Raw genomic sequence first — 21,357 nt, forward strand, 5'->3', positions numbered from 1 at the left:
TATTTTTTTGTTGTTATTCTGTCTCTCACTGTTCAAATAAACCTACCATTAAAATTATAGACTGATAATTTCTTTGTCAGTGGGCAAACGTACAAAATCAGCAGGGGATCAAATACTTTTCTCCCTCACTGTAACTATTATCCCAACCAACCATAACACCATAACTTCACTTGACAGCCTGTCAATAAATTGGGGGAGGTTCCTAATCACACTGAGGCCAGACCAGGCCGTAGGGAGTCCTAGACGGACCTCAGGCTTTGTTGTATCCTATTAGTTCTGGCTAGGTAATTAATTGATAAATCAATGACAGCGTCATTATTAGAATGGGCACTTGCCTAACCTGCTTTGCCCGATGTAAATCACTTTGTGATTGGGAGGTAGCTAACATCAGCCGTTGGAAGTCAGCCAACCCTGACCTGGCTGCCTGTGTTGACATGGAGTCCCCCAGGGCTCAGTCTTCCTACCTCTGCTGATCTGGAGCATTTGTCAACCGCAGCCCAATCAATATATAATAATTATGCGTTGCAATGCAAAAAATATCTATTATATGTATTGTGCTGAGGGGATAGGAAAAAGAAGCTGTAACATAACACAGTAATACTGTATGTCCTTTGGATCAAAATCAAATCAAATTGTACTTATCACATGCTTCGTAAACAGCAGGTGTAGACTAACAATGAAATGCTTACTTACGGGCCCTTTCCAACAATGCAGAGAGATTTTTTTTTTTTTAAGAATAATAAATACACAATGAGTAACGATAACTTGGCTATATACACGGGGTACCAGTACCAAGTTGATGTGCAGATGTATGAGGTAATTGAGGTAGATATGTACATATATGAAAAGCCAACTGACATTTATTTCTGAGGTGCTAACCTGTTGCACCCTCTACAACCACTGTGATTATTATTATCTGACCCTGCTTTCATCTATGAACATTTGAACATCTTGGCCATGTTCTGTTAGAATCTCCACCCGGCACAGCCAGAAGAGGACTGGCCACCCCTCATAGCCTGGTTCCTCTCTAGGTTTCTTCCGAGGTTTCAGCCTTTCTAGGGAGTTTTTCCTAGCCACCGTGCTTCTACACCTGCATTGCTTGCTGTTTGGGGTTTTCGGATGGGTTTCTGTACAGCACATTATGACATCAGCTGATGTAAGAAGGGCTTTATAAATACATTTGATTGATATACAGTAGGTAGAGGTAAAGTGTTGATGTTGATCACATTCTGTATGTGATTTGTTATAGTGATTATGGCTATGAACGGCGTAGAGAAGGGAACTGTCTACCAGCATTCTGGTTCAACCCAGCTGTTGTATCAAGGAGCTGCAGCCAAGGACAGAACTACCTCAACAGCACAGGGTGAGTTGCATATAAGGACATTATTTTGTAGAGTTTCTATGTTGTCTATTCTAAGTGAAGGCAACCCTGCTGTATATTTTTCCTTTAATGTTTTCCATTTCATTTTGTAAAACATTATGATGGTTATACTATGATCCATGTTAAAAAGCCTGAATAGGTATCTCACATTTCAAAAGAGAAGGACAAAAACACATTAAAGCTTACAGTGGCTACAGTATCTCTCTGTATAGGTTAGCCAATGCTTTGTCATCTTCCCATCTTCCCACTGTAATGAAACACTGTCAGGGAGTCACACCCTCTGGCATGGCTCCTAGTGTGAATAGTGATATTGGCTATTTAGACCTGAGTCATTCACCAGACAGTAGATCTATACTGAGTGAGATTGTGCACTTCTGAGAGCTATAAAGCACTTTCAGGAATCCTAGGACACAGATTAGCACGTCTCAGGATGGATAAGGTCTGAGGAGAATGGTACATCCTTCATTCATGCATTCGCTTCCCCAAGGTCAAAAGTCAGGTTTTATCTGGAGTTAGTAAGCATGTTGGAGTTTTGTCAATGTGACCAACAACTACTAAGTCTTGTGTCACATATTCATTTTCAGTGTTAAAAGTCATGTTTTGTTTAGTAATTAATAAGCATTTTTAAATTTTGTCAAAGAATAGCAAGTCTTGTTCACTAGCTCTGTCACTTCCACAATCACTTTGAGGTTAAAAATACAATTTTTGCAATTTCTTGTCAAGCCTCATTGATGAACATGACCAATACCTTAGCCTTGTTAACTAGTAGTGTCATGAAGCCATAACCTCAGTAAACCATACTAAACATGTACTAACTACCTCATTCATATGGTATCTTCTTAAGGTACCGAAAAGTGGTGTCCAACAACTGCATCAAAGGAGTTAAGGACATGTACACACCCAGGAAGCAGATGTGTCCCAACAGGGCTCCAAAAGGCCTTTCTCTCTCCACCAGAGAGGGCAAGCTTACTGCCGACCTGCACACCAACGTCACCTTCCTGGTGCATCTGGATGAGGTAGGACTGGGCCAAAAGCCAAAATGGCCTCCTTTTTGTATATCATGTTCATGGGCCTGTAGGAGCCCAAATGGATGACTTTGTATACATCACTGTTATGAGTTGCATTGATTTTCACTTTAAGCCATGGAATGAAAAATCTATGTGTTTTGTATTGCTATGCATGGTTGTAAAAGTTGGTCTAGCATGTGGTGCACAACTCAGTCACTGTAGGCCTGTTACTGAGTGAAATATGGATGTGTTTCCCATATGTTCAACATGGATGTTTCTCCAGACATACACCTACAATTATTTCCCTGTTATATTATCCCATATACACCAACTGCTGAAAGTTTAATAGTAACTTGCAACACAACATCACCCACACACAGCTACAGGCCCCAAGCACCGAGCTGAGAGACAGAGTAAGAGCTAAAGACCTAAGAGAGAGATGCACCCCTGGAGACCCTGTTATAGTGATAAACTCAGAGTAGCCTCCTTCTAGGGCCAGGGCCTTGCCTCGCTCCCCTCACTCCCTAGACACTGTTCAACCACCTCACATTAAATTCAGGAGGAATAAGTGCGGTAGTGCTCTGCTCGGTGCGGTGGTGCTTTCCCCCTGCACTGGAGCTAAGAAGTAAGTGTCTCTCCCACGAGGTTTCTCCTGGGCCCAGCAGTCATATTACAGTGTGATGAGTTGAGGAAATGAAGATATATTTATTTCATTAAGAAAGGCCTCCTCTGATAAGAGAGACATTTGCCATGTGGTCAAAAAGTTTATGAAATGTATTTTATAAAAATTTCAGTTCCAAAATAATTAAAAACAACTATTACAGGAGACTAATGGAGGTGAAGAATCTTCATGGCGTCGTGTCTTATGCATTAGGAAAATCCTTCGCTCCTGTTGAATTCAGACTTTAATTTATATTTATGAAGCCCAAGATGGTAGAATTTCTTTGGGAGAGCAAATGAGCCTAAATATTTAATTTGTGGTACTGGGTAGTAAACATGGCAGTTCAGAAAAATAAAAATAAAGGAGGGAGGTGGAAGAAAGTTTGATGTTTTGAGAGAGGGATCTGTAGTGATCTGTAGTGTCACACGTCAAGGTTTCATGATCACAAAGTGGCCTTATAGCATGTCATGTGTACACCAACCAGATTTACTGTACATTAGCTACCTTATAGTATGTGATGTTTACGCCAAACAGATTTACCCAACATTAGCTACACTATAGCATGTAATGTGTACACCAACCAGAACCAATGGAATAGTCCCAAAGGTGCAAACCCGTCCATCTAGCTCTCCAGGCAGGCTCAATCAAACGCTCAAAGATTTTTGAAGAAAGCGAAAACTATTTGAACCCAGGGATGACACACCATCAGCATGACAGCACTGACAACACACCGTTTATACCATCCTTTGTGTGTTGACATTCACCTGAACAAGAGTCCTTTACACAGTCCTACTGTGTCTGGATCTGAACTAACACAACCCCTTATTGTCAACGAGCACTGCTGTCAAGACCATGACGCTTACCCTATTATGCATTTTGGATTTGGTGGCCCTCTGAGTCACACGTGGAGCCATGGAGACAAAGCTTGACATTTAGCCAGTAGTCCAGCATCAGTCTCATGCAGATTAGCTAGCGATCCCAGGACACCTCGATAGAGAACTAGAAGTGCCCAGAGAATGAAAACAGAGGTCACCAACAAAAGCCTGAATGACATTGACGCCACTACAGTTCCACACAATAGCTGCCACTGTTATCCCTTTTCTTCCATTCTATTCTGCCTTTCTTTATTTGGCTTATCCATAGTTTATCATTTTCAGTGTACAATGGCGTGAAATATACCCCCAGAAGCCTTTCCGTGCTTTCCTACTCTGCTGTGCTTGAAAAGAAGCAAAACAGATAGTGAATAATGAGAGAGAGAGAGAGAGAGAGGCATTAGCGGTAACAGGCAAACACACTGCTCTCACGGTGGGGCAGAAAATGATGCAACCACAATGTTGGGCTAGTGCTGACTGCGAATGTAGCCCAGCAGTCTGTAGTGTGTACCTGCCACCCTACTGTCTCTTGATTACTACACTGCTTCAACCTCCCTGTGGTTCTCTCTCTCCATCACACACACACACACACACTCACCACAGGGACTCATGTCAGACTCAGGATGCACACTGATGTAGAGGTTTCACAACACCATCTGTTGGACTTCTGACAGAAACAGACAATGATGCCCTGCTTGTGCCCATGCATGCTTACTACTGATTACTGAATGGTACTGTGGGTGTGAGGCATTGTATTGAACCCAATTTTTTCCCCCTTTATTTAACTAGGCAAGTCAGTTAAGAACAAATTCTTATTTACAATGACGGCCTACCAGGGAACAGTGGTTTAACTGCCTTGTTCAGGGGCAGAATGACACATTTTAACTTTGTCAGCTCGGGATTCGATCCAGCAACCTTTTGGCCCAACACTAACCACTAGGCTACCTGCCACCACAAAACAATGATATGTATTTAAGTATAGAATAAACAAAAGTACAAGCATCTAGCTGGGCTCTCAAATACAATGGAATTGTTATATATTTTTTTATAACGATGAACTTCATCTTAATTTTTTATTTTTTTTTAAATTTCTGTCTTTTCTGTCTTTCTTTCTTCATCTGTAGTCCTTACTTGAGACTTTACTTGTTTTCAAGGGTGACTCAATGAGAACCAACATCCAACTGGATTTCGGAGATGGCACGGCAGTCTCCTACTCCAACCTGAGCTGGATCGAAGAGGGTATCAGACATGTTTACAAGACGGCTGGGATATTCCGTGTCTCGGCCTTGGCGGAAAACACCCTGGGATTTGATACTACCACGTTGTACCTCCATGTTACGTGTACGTCACCTCTATACATTCATCTATTTTGTCAGGAATATTCAATTCCTGCCATCGAGGATTTAAGTACTTCTGGTTTTAGTTTGTACTGTACCTGGCAGATAATTGGTCAGTTACTGTGACGTCGGCCATTGATTGGCCAGAGTGGCCGCTCACCTGGTGACACAGGTCTGAATCAGTTCCCGATTGGAGGGAAAGAATGGAAAACAACAGTGCTGTGGTTCTCGATGATCATAATTGAATACCTCTGCCTCGTATTTCTCTGTAAATAACCACCTTACTAAATATACAGCAGTGTACAATGGAGCCAGTTAAAGGCAAAGTACCAGAATGCTCTGCACATAGAACAGCACATTGATGCTCTCTCTCTTTTCATCTTGTAATGAACAAGCCAGCCAAATGTCAAGTAAATAATAGTGACAAATATAACATGTTTATGTCTAAAACGCTTCAAGAATTATCCAGCTCTTTGAGGTGCAGTGTTTGAATTGCCCCCTTGTCTCTTGACTTGAAAAGAGAGGCTTTCGTCAATTAGTGAAGGTGCCATTTAAATGTTATCTCTGGTCGCCACGACACCTTCAATCAGTGTACTTTGATATTATTGATGTCATTGATTCTGCTGGTGTTTTTTTCTCCATGGTTTGGTACAAATTATTATACTTTATTTTTTTCTTTTACCCTTTTTTCTCCCCAATTTCGTGATGTCCAATTGGTAGTTACAGTCCTATCTCATCGCTGCAACTTACGTTCGGACTCGGGAGAGGCGAAGGTGGTGAGCCATGCGTTCTTCGAACAATGACCCTGCCAAGCCGCACTGCTTCTTGACACACTGTTCGCTTAACCCGGAAGCTAACCGCACCAATGTGTCGGAGGAAACAAAGTCCACCTGGCGATTGCAGTCAGATTGCAGGTGCCCGGTCCACCACAAGGAGTCGCTTGAGCGCAACGGGACAAGGATATCACGGTCGGCCAAACATTCCCCTAACCCGAACAACACTGTGCCAATTGTGCGGCGCCTCATGGGTCTCCCAGACCCGGCCGGCTGTGATAAAGCCTGGGATAGTGACGCATCAAGCACTGCGATGCAGTGCCTTAGACCGCTGCGCCACTCGGGAGGCTGTTTGGCACATTTTGAGGGAATTTACAGGGGAGAGAGAGTGCAGATGATGCTTTTAGCAATGTGCCAATCACGATGCCACCACATATTTCAAAATTGAATATTTTTAACACCAGACACAGTTTAGGGAGCCTGACCAAATGACTCACATCACACACACAACACACACACACATGCACATCCGCATAGACACAAACATAAAAGGGGGAGACACACAGATACGCACACTTTATCTCTCTGTCAAACAGATCACACACATACAAACACACACAAACATGCATAGACACTAACACACACACATACATGAATTCACTGCATGCGTTTGAAAGCTAGGATGAAGATTAGTCTCAGTTAAAACCTCTCTGGGGTATGTGGGACGGTAGCGTCCCACTCGCCAACAGCCAGTGAAATAGCAGAGCGCCAAATTCAAAACAACAAAAATCTCAAAATTCTAATTTCTCACACATACAAGTATTATACACCATTTTAAAGATACACTTCTCGTTAATCCAACCACAGTGTCCGATTTCAAAAAGGCTTTATGGCGAAAGCATAACATTAGATTATGTTAGGACAGCACCTAGACAAGAAAAACCACACAGCCATTTTCCAAGCAAGGAGAGGCGTCACAACTATTCTTATTGAAAAGAAGATCCCACATATTACACCAGTGAAATTGATAAGTGATACTGGCAAGCGCAGTGTGGGAGATCTTCTTTTCTCTAATTCTTCATTTCAGAAGGTTGCTATTTATTTTTTCCCACACAACTGTAAAAGTAATCTTCGGATGTGCCAGTGCTTTTCATTTTTAAACAAAAAATTATCTAAAAATAATATTTTGCTGTGCGAGTGATTTTCATATTGTGAAGTAGGCAGTCTCAAGCAATGTCCATGTAATTACAATTATATATGGAGTCTGAATCATCGAATACTGAGTCTGAATCATCGAATACTGAGTCTGAATCATCAAATACTGAGTCTGAATCATCGAATACTGAGTCTGAATCATCCACTGCTGAGTCTGTATTATCCAATACTGACTCTGTATTATCCAATACTGAATATGAATCATCCTCTGTGTTTGTATCAGGTCCTGTGGAACATGTCCAGTTGCTGGCTCCATTTGTGGCTATCAAGAACAAAGAAGTAAACCTAACAGCAGTGGTGTGGCCCATCCACTCCAGGACCCTCAACTACTTCTGGTGGCTGGGGAACAGCACTGAGGTAAACTTGACTTAAAACACTTGGTGTACAGAGAAGAGAGCCTATGACCTGAGCCCTGTGGGACTCCAGTGTTGTGTATAGTATTCAGTATATGTGGGTTAGCAGCTGTACAACATTAGTAGAGGTAAACTGATACTATTCAAAAGGGGTCTTACCTTATAATCTCATATAGTGTACAGTACATGTACTGCAGTGGTGGCTGGAGTCATTGTAACTAAATCAGAGAACAGGCTTATTGTAATGGCTGGAACGGAATCAGTGGGACAGCATCGAACACATCAAAGACATGGTTTCCATTCCAGTTCCATTCCACTTCAGCCATTACTATGAGCTGTCCTCCCTTCAGTAGCCTTCACTGATGTATATATGGGGTATACATGATGTCTATGGTATTACATACATTGACCTCTTCATTGACCTCCTCTATTACTGAAGACGACTACAATAGAGGCGGAGCAGTCTCTGATTTTGTATTTTGTTCAGACATCTTATTATTTTGTCATGAGTTATGACCTTAGCTGCATTGGTCCTAGGTCTTATGGGGAAGATGTTTTTTCGGGTTTTACTCAAGTCAGAATTTGGACAACTCTCACTACTCAAGTCAGAAGTTATGACTACTCTTAGTGAGAAGTTGAAGGAGAAGTTGTTATCATCTGAAATGGGTTTGTTTCATGTTCTGGGGTTTTAGGTAAAGTGATTATGACCTGATCAAAGTGTGATCATCCATTTTGTCCATGTTCCTTCTTCCTCCAGCCGGTGATCAGCTTAGATGGGAGCATCTCGTACACCTTCACTAGCGAGGGAATGAACACTGTTACGGTCCAAGTGTCTTCAGCCAATGCCATACTACAAGACACCAAGACGATAGCAGTCCAAGGTAAAGATCAGTTCTCTCTCTCTCTCTCTCTCTCTCTCTCTCTCTCTCTCTCTCTCTAATCAAATTATTCTGCTTGATGTAATGCTAATTAGCACATCTAGCAGGCATCTCACTTGGTATGCAACGTTTGAGGGTACTTTACATTTGAATATGTCAGGATATGCGAAAGGGGACATTTCCCCAATTATCTAAGAAATCACTTGTGCAAGCAATCAACTCCACTTGTCAAACCATGAGCACATGCATACTGTATGGCCACACACCAACATCTCTGTCAGCTTTCCCACCCGTCAGAAGACAGTTAGAGGGACACAGCCAGAACTAAGGACAGTGGGGAATGAGGGGGATACCTTGAGAATAATGCACCTAGATCAGGGGCTGAATTATCAGTATGTTTCTGTTTCTCCCCTGGGTCTCTCTCTCTCTTTCTGACAGAGTTCTTCAAATCTCTGCTTTTATCTTTCTCCCCTAATCTGGACGAGTACAACCCTGATGTCCCCGAGTGGAGACAGGATGTGGGGAGAGTCATTAAGAAGGCTCTGCTCCAAGTAAGTGTGAATTCATTCCAACTCTCTTTTTCTCCCTCTCTCTTGTCTCTTCCTATCCTCTCAGACGCTTTGGCATTCACCCTCGGGCTGTCCTATGATTCGTTATCACACAGGTGCGAGAGGCTCGGCTTCTTCTTCTCCCCTCGAGGCAGCTTGATAAGCACTAACAGAAGTTGGAGCAATGAAATGCGTTCTTTAGGAATTAGCCTGGAATGAAGGAGATCTAGGCATTACCGTGACATTGGATGTGCTTAGTATCTGTGGAGGAGGGCTAGCACTGATATGTCATATTTAAGTGTGTTATTCTTCCACTTTGTGTGTTGGTTTAGGCCTTTAGTGTGAAACCTGTGTTTTCACCTACTCCACAGTTGATTTGACATGAGAGGCGCCTCAGGCGAGCTAGTCTGAGAGCCAGTGGAGGGAGCTACTGTGATGGAGGACAGGGTGAGGCTTTGTGAGGGATAAAGTGCACCTTATCACCTGGCATTCTGGGAACCACATACTATGTTCATTGCAGTATAGTATAGCATCAGCCAATTGAATTGTGTTAAACAGAGGGACACACTCAGTTAAAGTTATATATCTAGCTTGGGCTATTAATTGCTAGCCTCAATAGAGTTTTACAGCACCACTTTTCATACAGGTTTTGTTATACAACCTTTAAGGCCTATTCATCCATGTACTGCTAGAGTGGATATAGGGTTCATAGCCTAGATATTGTGCAACAATCGTCATACAAAGTGTTATTAGAATTTTTACCTTCATTTATTTTAAAATTTTCTGCGGTTCACGTTCAGTTCACCTTCAAAATGAAACATATTCTGTTGTGTCAAGGTAAACAACTCCACACAATAAAGCCAAGACGAGGAAAAGGAGAAGGTTCAGCAAAATTGCAATTAAGGTCAGGGTCCATTAAACTGCAGTGTTGCCGTACTACAGTACAGCTCTATGGTTGACAATAGTGAGAGTCAGGCAGGGCTGCACTGTTGCTCCTCGGCTGATTCCAACCCAATGCCTTATAGAGGTTTGAATGGGGAGTTCAGTAATAGAGGCTATTTCAAGTTATTTTCCAAAATCATTCCATCTCCGCTTTCTCTGGCTTCTTCTTTCCTCCCCCTGCGGAACATGGAAGATGCCGAAGGCTCACTCTCAGGTTCCAGACAGTGACTGTCGGCAAATTCATATCATTTTGTATGTTTTGCGGAAGCCCCCCCTGGTTTCACCACCAGCTCCTATCAGTGTGGTGAAAGAGTTTAACATGTCCTCTTTTTTTCCCTATGAGAGGGCACTTCTTCTGGGCATCCCTTTCTTGCCCCCCCCCCCCCCCCCCCCCCCCGTGGGTAACGACTGTGTATATTTGCCTTCACAGAATAAAATCATAGATATAGGTGAATCATCATAACATATTTATAACAGCATTGTTGAAAATAATGCACTATGGAAGGAGTTATGAAAAGAGAATAACCCAGTATTGTCAAGTTCATGACGAATGAAAAACAGAATCCACGTCTTGGTGTGTTTACAATAGTAATTAGTAATCAACCACTGTTTCATCTTATTTATTTAGCTTTGCATACTGTAAGATTGTGAGGAAGCCACTCCAAAGTGTTTGCTGTTAAAATATTAAAGCGACAAGATACAGTCTTGAAAAGGTGGTTTTTCAGCCAAATTTGGGCATGGACAAAGTTCCCTCCAAAACACTCACTCATCTCACTCATTCTGACTCACCTACTCTCCTCCCGAAACCCAGATCAGATTTTTCACTCCAGCCAATGAGTTTTGGGGGCACAAAATGCCAGCACTACCCAAGCACACAGAGCCAGAAGGCTTTTTAGAGTAATGAGTGATCGCAAAAATAACAAATATGGGCTGAGTGTATTGATTTTTACAGGTGCATCCTATCCCCTTCCATCTCCCATTCCCTCTCCCATTCCATACCTCTTTCCCCTCATTGCAAGTCATTCCTTTGCTCTATATTTGTCCACTACTTTTCTACTCAAATAGTGATTTTAAGGCTTGATAATTGATGTTCTTCATGTGTATGTGACTCGTCGACTACACCACTCCATTGTCCGCAAGTAGCCAAATAGAGAACTCATAAAAACATTAGTGGCTTTTTAAATGGACACTGATTTCTGGTTGGAGCCATGTGCCTTGATGGTAATCTAAATTGGATAAAGGACATTATAAAGAAAAACATTTAGTAGTAGCTATGTGGAAGTCATGGAAAAACAGTTGTTTTGCAAGACATACTCTTCCCATCAAGAAAGAAATACACTTTTGCAAAAACATGGAGGTTGAGTTTGGATTGAAAAAAGTTCAACACTTTATTTGACACCTAGGATCATGTTATGTCACAGTCATAGTCATCTCATAGTTTGACATAAAAGCTAAAACAACTTGTCATAAACTGTTGTGACATATTGCATTATTTTAAGGCTGGTTATGACATCTACATAAGAGTGTCAAAACCCACAAAACCTACCATACAAAGCAAATCATTCCCTTACCCCGTAGCCTACTTGTAAACAATATGTTTATGTTATATTACATTTTCTAAAATTGACCAAATTAAATTGCCCACACGATGATGTCAGACATGTACCTACCCCAATGCACTGTTGCTCTTGACTGGGATGAATGCAGGAGCAGATTTCAGAAGTAGGCCAAGACACCCTCTTTGTGACTGATGACTGACATAAGGGCATGTATGTGATAGGCCTATCTGGCTTATATGATTATGATGGTCATAATGCTTCTTGAGTGTCATAAAGTGCATTTTCTTAGTCCAAGTAAAGTGACAAAGGATGGTCATAATGCTTCTTGACAGTGTCATAAAGTTTATTTTCTTAGTCCAAGTAGAGTAACACAAGATGTGTAATGTGTATTTTCCATAAGGTATTCAAAATATGAGGGAAACAAATACATGATCGTAAAGAATTCATTACAACAACAACATCAAAGGATTTAACTCTAAATTGTAAATTTATTTTTTTCCTTTCTCCATTTTTCCACTGGGCTTCCCTTCCTGCTTCTCTTCTTCCAACGTATGAGGCTCGCACTGCAGTTAACAGTTTGAATGTCTCCACCCTAGTGGTAGCGCTACATGTACATGTATATAATGTTGTCAACAAACAAACTTTGATTCCAAAATCTGGAACATTTTTGTTGTAAGGGTAATAATATAAGCCAGATAGGCCTATTACATACATAACCGCCAGTCATAAGTTCCAAAGAGGGTGTTTTCTCCTTCTCCTGTATTCATCCCAGTCATCAGTGACAAAGCATTGGGCTAGGCACATATTTGAATTCAATGTGTGCACAATTACAATGGTAATAAAATGGACAATTTAAGAAAAGTTATATAACACACTATTTACAAGTAGAATGAATTGGTCTGCCTTGTGTGGTAGTTTTTGTGCGCTTTAACACTCTTACATAGATTTCATAACCAGTCATAAAATATTGTAATATACAATACCAGTCAAAAATTTGGACACAGTTTTTCTTTATTTTTACTATTTTCTACAATGTAGAATAATAGTAAAGACATCAAAACTATGAAATAGCACATATGTAATCCTGTAGTAACCAAAAAAGTGTTAAACAAATCAAAATATAGTTGAGATTTGAGATTTTTCAAAGTAGCCACCCTTTGCCTTGATGACAGGGCTATTTTCTGTACACCTCCCCTCCCTTGGCACAACACAATGGATTGGCTCGAACGCATTGGGAAGGAAAGAAATTCCACAAATTAACTTTTAACAAGGCACACCTGTTAATTGAAATGCATTCCATGTGACTACCTCATGACGCTGGTTGAGAGAATGCCAAAAGTGTGCAAAGCTGTCATCAATGCAAAGGGTGGCTACTTTGAAGAATCTAAAATCTAAAATATATTTAGATTTGTTTAACATGTTTTTGGTTACTACATGATTCCATATGTGTTATTTCATAGTTTTGATGTATTCACTATTGTTCTACAATGAAAAACCCTTGAATGAGTAGGTGTGTCCAAACTTTTGACTAGCACTGTATGTCACAACACATCTAAATATATGTGTCATAACAGTGCTATGACAATGTTATGACAGGTTATGTCAACTGTTACGACATATGGTTAAAACCGCGTCATAACGTGTTATGATGCGAGGTGTCAAATAAAGTGTTACAAAAAAAGAAAGTAGTATTTATGCTGACTTGTCATCTATTGGTTTGGTGACATATTGTAGCATTGTTTACATGGAGGTTGTATTGGTTATTAACACATCTTGGGCAAGCCCAAATCTTTTTCATTGTCACCTCCCTCTCCTTTGATTTCAAACTTGTTAAATATGTATATAATCTAAGGGCAGTGTATTTGACAGTAGACAATGAATGCCATACAAGTATGAACTTATTGTAACAGTATTGTCCATTGTCAACAGGTGTCAGACTTTCAAGAGGATCAGCTATTGGTTGCAGTGTTTCCAGGTGTGCCAACGGCCGCTGAGCTCTTCCTGTTACCACACAAGAACCAATCAGAGGGCAGGAAAAAGTGCGAGGAGGAGCTAGAGCAGGTATGGGATAGTTAGATTGGACAATGACATTTTGAGTGTCATTGTAATTCTGTCATGGCATGTATGACAAATTGTTTCCAATCCTTCACGCCAATTCACACAATAGGATAAATGCATTGTCATGGCTGAAATGACACACACATGCAGACATTAATTTTATATGCTTAGTCTGACAATTGATACAACTGAACCAATGTGGTGGGTGTCATGACGAAACAGCAAATAGCCAGAAGAGGACTGGCCACCCCTCATAGCCTGGTTCCTCTCTAGGTTTCTTCCTAGGTTTTTGGCCTTTCTAGGGAGTTTTTCCTAGGGAGTTTTTCCTAGCCACCGTGCTTCTTTCACATGCTTTGCTTGCTGTTTGGGGTTTTAGGCTGGGTTTCTGTACAGCACTTTGAGAATATCAGCTGATGTACGAAGGGCTATATAAAAATAAATTTGAAATTTGATTTGATATGCATTGTGTGTGAATTGAAAGAGCTGAAAAGTGTGAGAATTGTTTGACTAAATTATGCTTCTTTCATCTCCTCCAACAGATCTCTGAGATACTTGCCAGCGCTCTGAACCAGAATCTGGTGGAGTTTGAGCTAAAGCCAGGAGCAAGAGTAATTGTTTACATCACACAGCTAACTTTGGGTAAGGAAAGAAGTTAGTATCAAGATAATTACATATATTAACTGTATGTACTTGCATGAGAAATCATTATTTTCTCTACATATTCTCCTGTTTTTCAGCAGTGTTTGTTTCTTTTTGTGATGTCATAAATGCAATGTCATTTACTGGAGCTAACGTCTTTATATTTGTATAGCATAAACCAAACACATTTTTTGTTCTGTATTTATGCGTTATATGTTTGTCACCATCTTGGGTGTATGAAGATTGGAGGGGAGGAAAGGGAGAATGGATTTTATTTTAAGTGGAACCCCTTGAGACAATTGATATTTTATATCTGCCATCAAGACGCCCAACATCTGTTCACTGTCTTTTACAGCCATCCAACCACAAAATGAGTGTTGCACTGAGTATAATTATGTTGATTGTTTAGTCCTTGAGAAAAGGACAAAAAAATACATGTTTGGTTCACAATGCATGTAAAAATCGGAATCGCCTAAAAATAACCAACAACATTACACCAGTTTGAGTATTGGCTCAAAATGAGACAAACAAATAACTACTCTTGGCTGCAATTAAAATGCTTTGCCAGCTTCCACCCCAAAACAACACAAATCCTCTTTCACAATGGAAAAGATTCTCAGATGAGAGTATTGAATGAATGCAGAGCAGTAGTCCAGCCTTCTACTACAGTATATACTCATACAACACCACACTTACTACAGCAGCTGGGTCCACATGGAAGAGTTGAGGAATAAAGTTGGAAGTGCCCTTAAGGAAAAACCACATGATTTCACATGTGGAAAATCACATAAAATGTAACTTTTTGGAACTCTTCACATGTTTTTTTTTCTGTAAGGGTGGAGGTCGGGGTTGGAGATAGGATTGCCAGGTTTGACAGGTCTAATAGTACATATTTTGAAGGTTCTAATAGCCACATAATCCCAGTGAGAACACGTAGCCTTGAGCTGGCAGTCTGTGGCTTAAAGGACTAGGTATACACAAGCAGGTCTGCGGGTGCTGGACCGTAAAATGTGTGTGTGTGTGTGTGTGTGTGTGTGTGTGTGTGTGTGTGTCAAGGGTGTGTAATACCACAGAGAGAGGTGTTAAATAGTTTAATCAGCACCACCTACTTCCAGTTTATTCCACAGTAAGTGTTGCTGTGTTGCACTTCATTTGTGACAGTTGACGTTGTAAAAGGCTTGCTTTAACCATAATTTAGCATTTACCTCTGAATATAAATGCTGCTATGCTTGTTTAAAGCAAATGTCTTTTAGTTGGAGAAAAGGCAAACATTGAGAAATAGTAATTACACGCAATCACAGCCTTTTAAATTTGGGATATTAAAAATGCACTATCATTGCCTTGGATCGACCCATAATACAAAGCCGGATTTATTTACTTGAATCAACAAATTGATTCAAGTAAAGCATATTCATTGACTGTATGTAGCCCTACTGTAGCAGACTCTTTTGATGCAAAATATATATCTCAACTGTACTCCATGGTTGTTATTAGTGATACAATATTATACAGTATAGGATCAATATTGGCAATGATGCAAGTAAATCTCCAAGGCATTCCCAGATTAGCCTTTATTGTGTTGCTCTGTTCTTGTCATGTTTAACGTTCGTCTTCCTCTACCCTCTGTTACAGCACCCTTGGTGGATTCCATCCCGAGACACAGCAGTTCAGCCATGCTGATGCTCCTATCAGTAGTATTCCTGGGTTTAGCAGTGTTTCTCATCTACAAATTCAAGAGGTATGTACAGTGCTTTATGATTATATCTTTAAACACTATATGGCAGCACTGCTCGAATAACCTGCTATCATCATTAATAATGCATAGATTGGTAGGGCCTGCATCAACCAACAATGAACTAATGACGTTCCTTTGAAGTAACTTTTCAAATGTCCTTTATACTGTAGATGTAGTAAACAGATTTAGAGTGATTTGGATGCATGAGGCACGTGTGTGAATCAGTTATGTTAAGAAAACTATCATTAAATTGCTTAATATGCTGTTGCCGTGCTTTGGCTGTTAGTAGCTGAATTATTAAAATGTTTTTTATCTAAAAGTCTGCTGAAAACGCATCAATTATGGAAATGGAATTTCCCTCATTAATCTAAAGAAGAAACAGATTTATTGAAATGTCACACACGACAACGCAAAACAATTAAGTAACAAAATTACTTGTAATTTGAAAGAAATTGAAGTACGAGTGGATGAAACAAATTTCTAGTGATAAATATAAATGGGGAAATATTTTTCTGAGATTATGCAAAATGTATTACAGTCTTATATCACTACATTGATGTCATATGGGGATTTCATGATTTATAGATTAAGATTTTCTTAGTTAGATATCTAGTGCCTTCATGATAATAGGGGAATTAATATAGTTTTGTCAACATACCAACTCTGAACAAAAAGTGTAATATACATCTTTGAGAAATGCTGCCAATGGGACGGACCATCATTGAATAGTGATTCCCTTTTTTAACATGGCTGTTGTCTGTCTACATTTACCAATCTGCAGAAAAATTCCCTGGATGAACATATACGCGGAGGTGAACCAGGAGAAAGAGCAGGAGATGATTGGTTCGGTTAGCCAGAGTGACAGCACGCCTAAGACCACCTTCAGTGAGTTCTCTACGCCCAAAGAAGTCAAGGAGAAGGAGATGGACGCCAGAGTTAAACGTAAGACACATACATAGACTGATAAATCGTTTTTGAATAGCAAATTGCTAATTTGGTGACCATGAACTTCCAACAATATTACACATACTTTGTCCAAATTAATTTTATTGGACTAAAACACATATGGGTCATATCTCAATGTATAACAATGTTGACTTTTGACCTGCAGTGTATAAAGTCTACATTGTTTCTTTACATGGCATTAACTGGTGGGGAAAAGGAGGAGTACTGTATCTTCAGAAGAAAACAAGGAAACAAACAAACCAATGGGTCAGCCACTAATGTCCCACATAAGAAACAACAGCTTAAGAGCTTTTGATAAGACATCGTAATGAAACCCCAGTAATTAACAGGCAGTATCAATGTCAAGGTAGGTACTTGTTTCACAGACATCAAAGCCTCTACTACCAGTGGACTAACCTATGTTGTGTTTTTTTCTCTTTACCCCAGGTCGAATTGGAAATGCCTGTGAGAGCACAAGGGAGATTCCTAACTGTACTAGCGTGTAAAGCCAGGGAAGGAATGCAACAAATGTGTACAGACTTAAAGTATTGCCATTTTGAGGGTTCGCTCTTTTCTGGTTTCTTTTGTAATTTCTCAAACACAACCCCAATGTTAATAGTTTTCTAAGGACCTCATTTATACTGAAGTGCATGGGTGTCTTGTTTGATAGCATCTATGCGGCAAATTTGAAATCAATCCACTAAATAAGACACGTTTTAATAACAAGTATAAGCTACATAGGCCTACTGTAACACAATTTGGATTATAAAGAAAGGTTTAATTTTCAGTCCGTAATTGTCTTATTTCATGGACTTTTCTCAAAGCCTTTATCAAAACCTATGAAGAGAGTTATGTACATTTCTTAACGTTTTAGTTTTCATGAGGCCTAGGAGTTTTTGTCTGTATGGGCCATTATGTCTAGGTCTCCGATCTAACAGGGAATATTATTGAAATTGTACCATATTATCTTTAGATATCTGTTATCGCTCTGTATATAATATATGTATATTTACTTTTCACACGCTTGTAGTAAAGTACAATGCCGAACACAGGAGATCTAGTCATGGCCTGTTATCAGTTCTTAAAAGTGTGTTAAAAAGCAAGATGTTACTTATAGAAAGAGTCCAACTTTGTTTTTAATGAGGTCCTTGACTTGTGCATGTTATTATTAAGGACGCGATGTATGTGTTGTAGATAAGCAAGTGTTGTAAATAGTTATTTTCTATTAATTAATTTTTAAATACAGTATATATAAAGACTTGCATATTATTCATTTAGTTAATTTATGGCTATACGATGTATCTGTCTTGTACAAAGGGTTTAACTGTTAAGATGGACATCATTTTCTAAATATTAAACCAGGTTAACACAACGCCACCCCTGCTTGAAATGAAATAAAACACATAATTGGTGGTAATTTTTACCTGCATCTCAACAGTTAAACACTTTGTAACAGATGACACTTGCCATAAACATCATGGGATTATTTCTATTGTTTGCCCTTTGAATGTAACGAGAAAAGTGGAATCAACCATTTATGATTCATGGATATAATTTGTGTCTGACTCATCAAGATGATCCCACATTGTTGTACATGTCAGTTGTTATTACTGATGAGTATATTGTATAAGGCCCATCAGCGTGACAAGGACAAGTAGCTTCGGGGTATTTTGCAATTCTATAGTTTATCAAGTCTTTTGCTGGCATCAGTTCATAGAGTGTTCTATCTCTGTAAAGCATATCAACTCTCATAGAGTTTCAAGGTAATCTTCTCAAACATTATCTCTCAAACATTATTTCCATACAAGAAGGGAACAAAACAACTTTGTGTTGACTTTCCACTCATCTGATGAGGAGTCTAGAGTAAAAACTACACAAGACAATGATTTTACCACCATCCCATCCATATGAGTCTTATAAAAATGTTCCACTATCAACACATTTCATCAGCTTCATTTAGAAGTTAGAAACCAACACACAATAGTGTACATGCTATCTAGTACCTAGTTTCCTCCACTCCACTGCTGTGCAATGCAGTCCTCTGAAAGCTGTCACTAGCAGGAGTAGCAGGAGATCCAGTCACGCACAGGTCCCTGGCAGCAGGTGTAGCCAGTCTGGCAGTAAGCGAAGATGGGTGGATGATTAAGCACCGAATTCACCATGCCGAGTGAGCTATCCCACAATGCCGTGCCTGGAGTCAGCACGTGATGACACACAGGAGAGTGAGAGGAGAGAAGGGCGGGAATGTTTAGAGATTGTTTGTTGCACAAGGAAAGTGATTCCCATGATCGTGTATATACGTGTGTTCGGTAGTAAAGGAAAGAGGTGGAGCTTTTGTATCTGTAGTCCCTTGTTACATTGTAACTAGATTGGTGTTACATTCTAATTTATGATTTATCAAACATCTACAGAGGCATTCTTCCTGACAGGACATAACAAAGCAACACATTGTTTTGTTGTACGTACGATAATTGCATCATCCTCACGCATCTGACTGTCCCTATTTTGTTTGTTGTTGACAACTCCTTTTAATGTTCTCAATGTCACCCCGGGTTTGTTCAAATACTTATTAAAAAGAAAGATTAACGTAGTGACAGATAACGGGAACATTAAAGGGTTTTTTCTTTGTGTCATCTCTGCCACCACCAGTTCCTAAGGTGACTCCTCCACTTCCTCCACTGGCAGACAAAGCTGAACTGGCAGGGCTAAAAGGTCACTCAGAGTTCATCCACATATATAATTCCTTTTATTTCTCCTGAATTTCTTCGGAAGACTTTCCTTTGACATGTAAGGCCATTAGAACGGTGAATTACAACCATTCATCCCATGAGCCTCGAAGCTCCTTTAACCCTATGAGCGGGAAACATGCGTTGGCATTTTTGCCTTGGTTGTCGATCATTCAACAGTGCTGTTCTTCAGACATCCTTCAGAGGCAAGACCTGTTTTGAAATATATTTTTCTGTACTGCTGCAGGTTTGTAGGGAAAGTAGTTGGGTTTTGTTACATTTGTTACAGTTTGTGTGGTTATTTATTGGTGTAGATATTTTATTCCGCAACGTCCGTTTGAATAGTTTTCTCTTGTGTTCGTTGCTTTACATAAGATTCTATTAAGCTGGTTTGATTATTTTTTGGTGCAAATGTTGAATAAGATTATCTATGAAATCTGAAATGGAAACAAGAATGTGGGAAAGGGAAATTAAGAAATCTTAGTGTACATAGATGCATTAATGAGGTCAGTGGAATTTGTCTACATTTAGGCTATTGTTTATATGTGTATTTCATACTATGTTGAGGTAGAAATCGGAGTATAATGCTTGTATGGATGTCATCGTGACCAATCAACTGCATAACAGTTAAAAACAACTTTGACTACCACCACCAATTTCTGTATAATAGCTATCCTACCAGCTTATACGAACGAAAGTTAGCATTTAGCAGTCACTTCTTCAAACCTGAAAAGGGAAAACTTCTAAATGTTATGCAGCCAAAACAGAAAAACATACGCAAATCACACTTTAGTAACCACTTAGTGGGCCTGTTACAGTATATCAATCATGATGGATTTGACAACTCTCTACTTTGTTAGATCAGAGTTGTTGAATGTGCGCTAATCCCCACGGTCTGTGTTCCATTGACCTCTTTACCGCATGTATTATGATTCTAAGGGCAGACCATTGTAACACTCCTCATTGCACAAATGCATGCATCATCAGTACTGTTCTGTTTCATCTTTATTTCAATATTTCTACTGTTAAGAAACTGTCATTTTGAAATTGTTTCAAATAAATGTATTTTTCTACATCAAGGCATTTCTCTCTGTGTAATGGAATTCTTAAAACTCTGAGAAGGGTAATAGGGGGTGATCTGCACTGCATAATAAACTGACTTTCTTATTGCTATATCCCACACGTTACTGTGTGTGTTAGTGTGTGTGTCTGCTTGTGTGTTTCGTCTCTCTCTCTCTCTCTCTCTCTCTCTCTCTCTCTCTCTCTCTCTGAACGCTCGGGTATGAAAAGCCAACTGACATTGACTTCTAAGGTGCTGAGCGGTTGCACCCTCTATAACCACTGTTTATATTATTAGACCCTGCTGGTCATCTATGACCATTTGAACAGCTTGAAGAATGATCTAGCCTTTATGGCCATGTACTCTTATAATCTCCAACCGGCACAGCCAGAGGAGGAGCCACCGCTCAGAGCCTAGTTCCTCTCTAGGTTCCTTCCTTTCTAGGGAAGGAACCTAGTTTTTCATAGCCACTGTGCTTCCACATCTGCATTTTTTTGCTCTTTGGGGGTTTAAGGCGTGCTATCTCTATAAGCACATAGTGACAACTGCTGATATAAAATAAATGTGATTGATTGATGTGTGTTAAAATGACATTATGCAGGTCATTCTTTCTTCATTACAGTTGTCCAAGTGTCACAGTGCTAAAACAGTTTAGAGAGAAATACAGT

At 39.8% G+C, this 21,357-nt stretch overlaps 1 protein-coding gene across 1 annotated transcript in view; it reads left to right on the forward strand.

Annotated features, from left to right (window-relative positions):
- Positions 1 to 20,709, forward strand: part of LOC106564691 (VPS10 domain-containing receptor SorCS3) — a 251,017-nt gene extending 230,308 nt beyond the window's left edge. Inside the window, exons 17-27 of the mRNA XM_014130944.2 lie at positions 1,250 to 1,363; positions 2,226 to 2,397; positions 5,076 to 5,262; positions 7,470 to 7,603; positions 8,357 to 8,480; positions 8,916 to 9,028; positions 13,456 to 13,587; positions 14,124 to 14,223; positions 15,856 to 15,961; positions 16,740 to 16,900; positions 17,351 to 20,709. Coding sequence (XP_013986419.1) covers positions 1,250 to 1,363; positions 2,226 to 2,397; positions 5,076 to 5,262; positions 7,470 to 7,603; positions 8,357 to 8,480; positions 8,916 to 9,028; positions 13,456 to 13,587; positions 14,124 to 14,223; positions 15,856 to 15,961; positions 16,740 to 16,900; positions 17,351 to 17,409 — 1,402 coding nt within the window. The 3' untranslated portion in view covers positions 17,410 to 20,709. The remainder of the gene's footprint in view (positions 1 to 1,249; positions 1,364 to 2,225; positions 2,398 to 5,075; positions 5,263 to 7,469; positions 7,604 to 8,356; positions 8,481 to 8,915; positions 9,029 to 13,455; positions 13,588 to 14,123; positions 14,224 to 15,855; positions 15,962 to 16,739; positions 16,901 to 17,350) is intronic.
- The last annotated feature ends 648 nt before the right edge of the window (positions 20,710 to 21,357 follow it).

This window comes from Salmo salar, chromosome 12 (genome assembly GCF_965601325.2).
Source record: "Salmo salar chromosome 12, fSalSal1, whole genome shotgun sequence".
Classification (NCBI taxonomy): domain Eukaryota; kingdom Metazoa; phylum Chordata; class Actinopteri; order Salmoniformes; family Salmonidae; genus Salmo; species Salmo salar.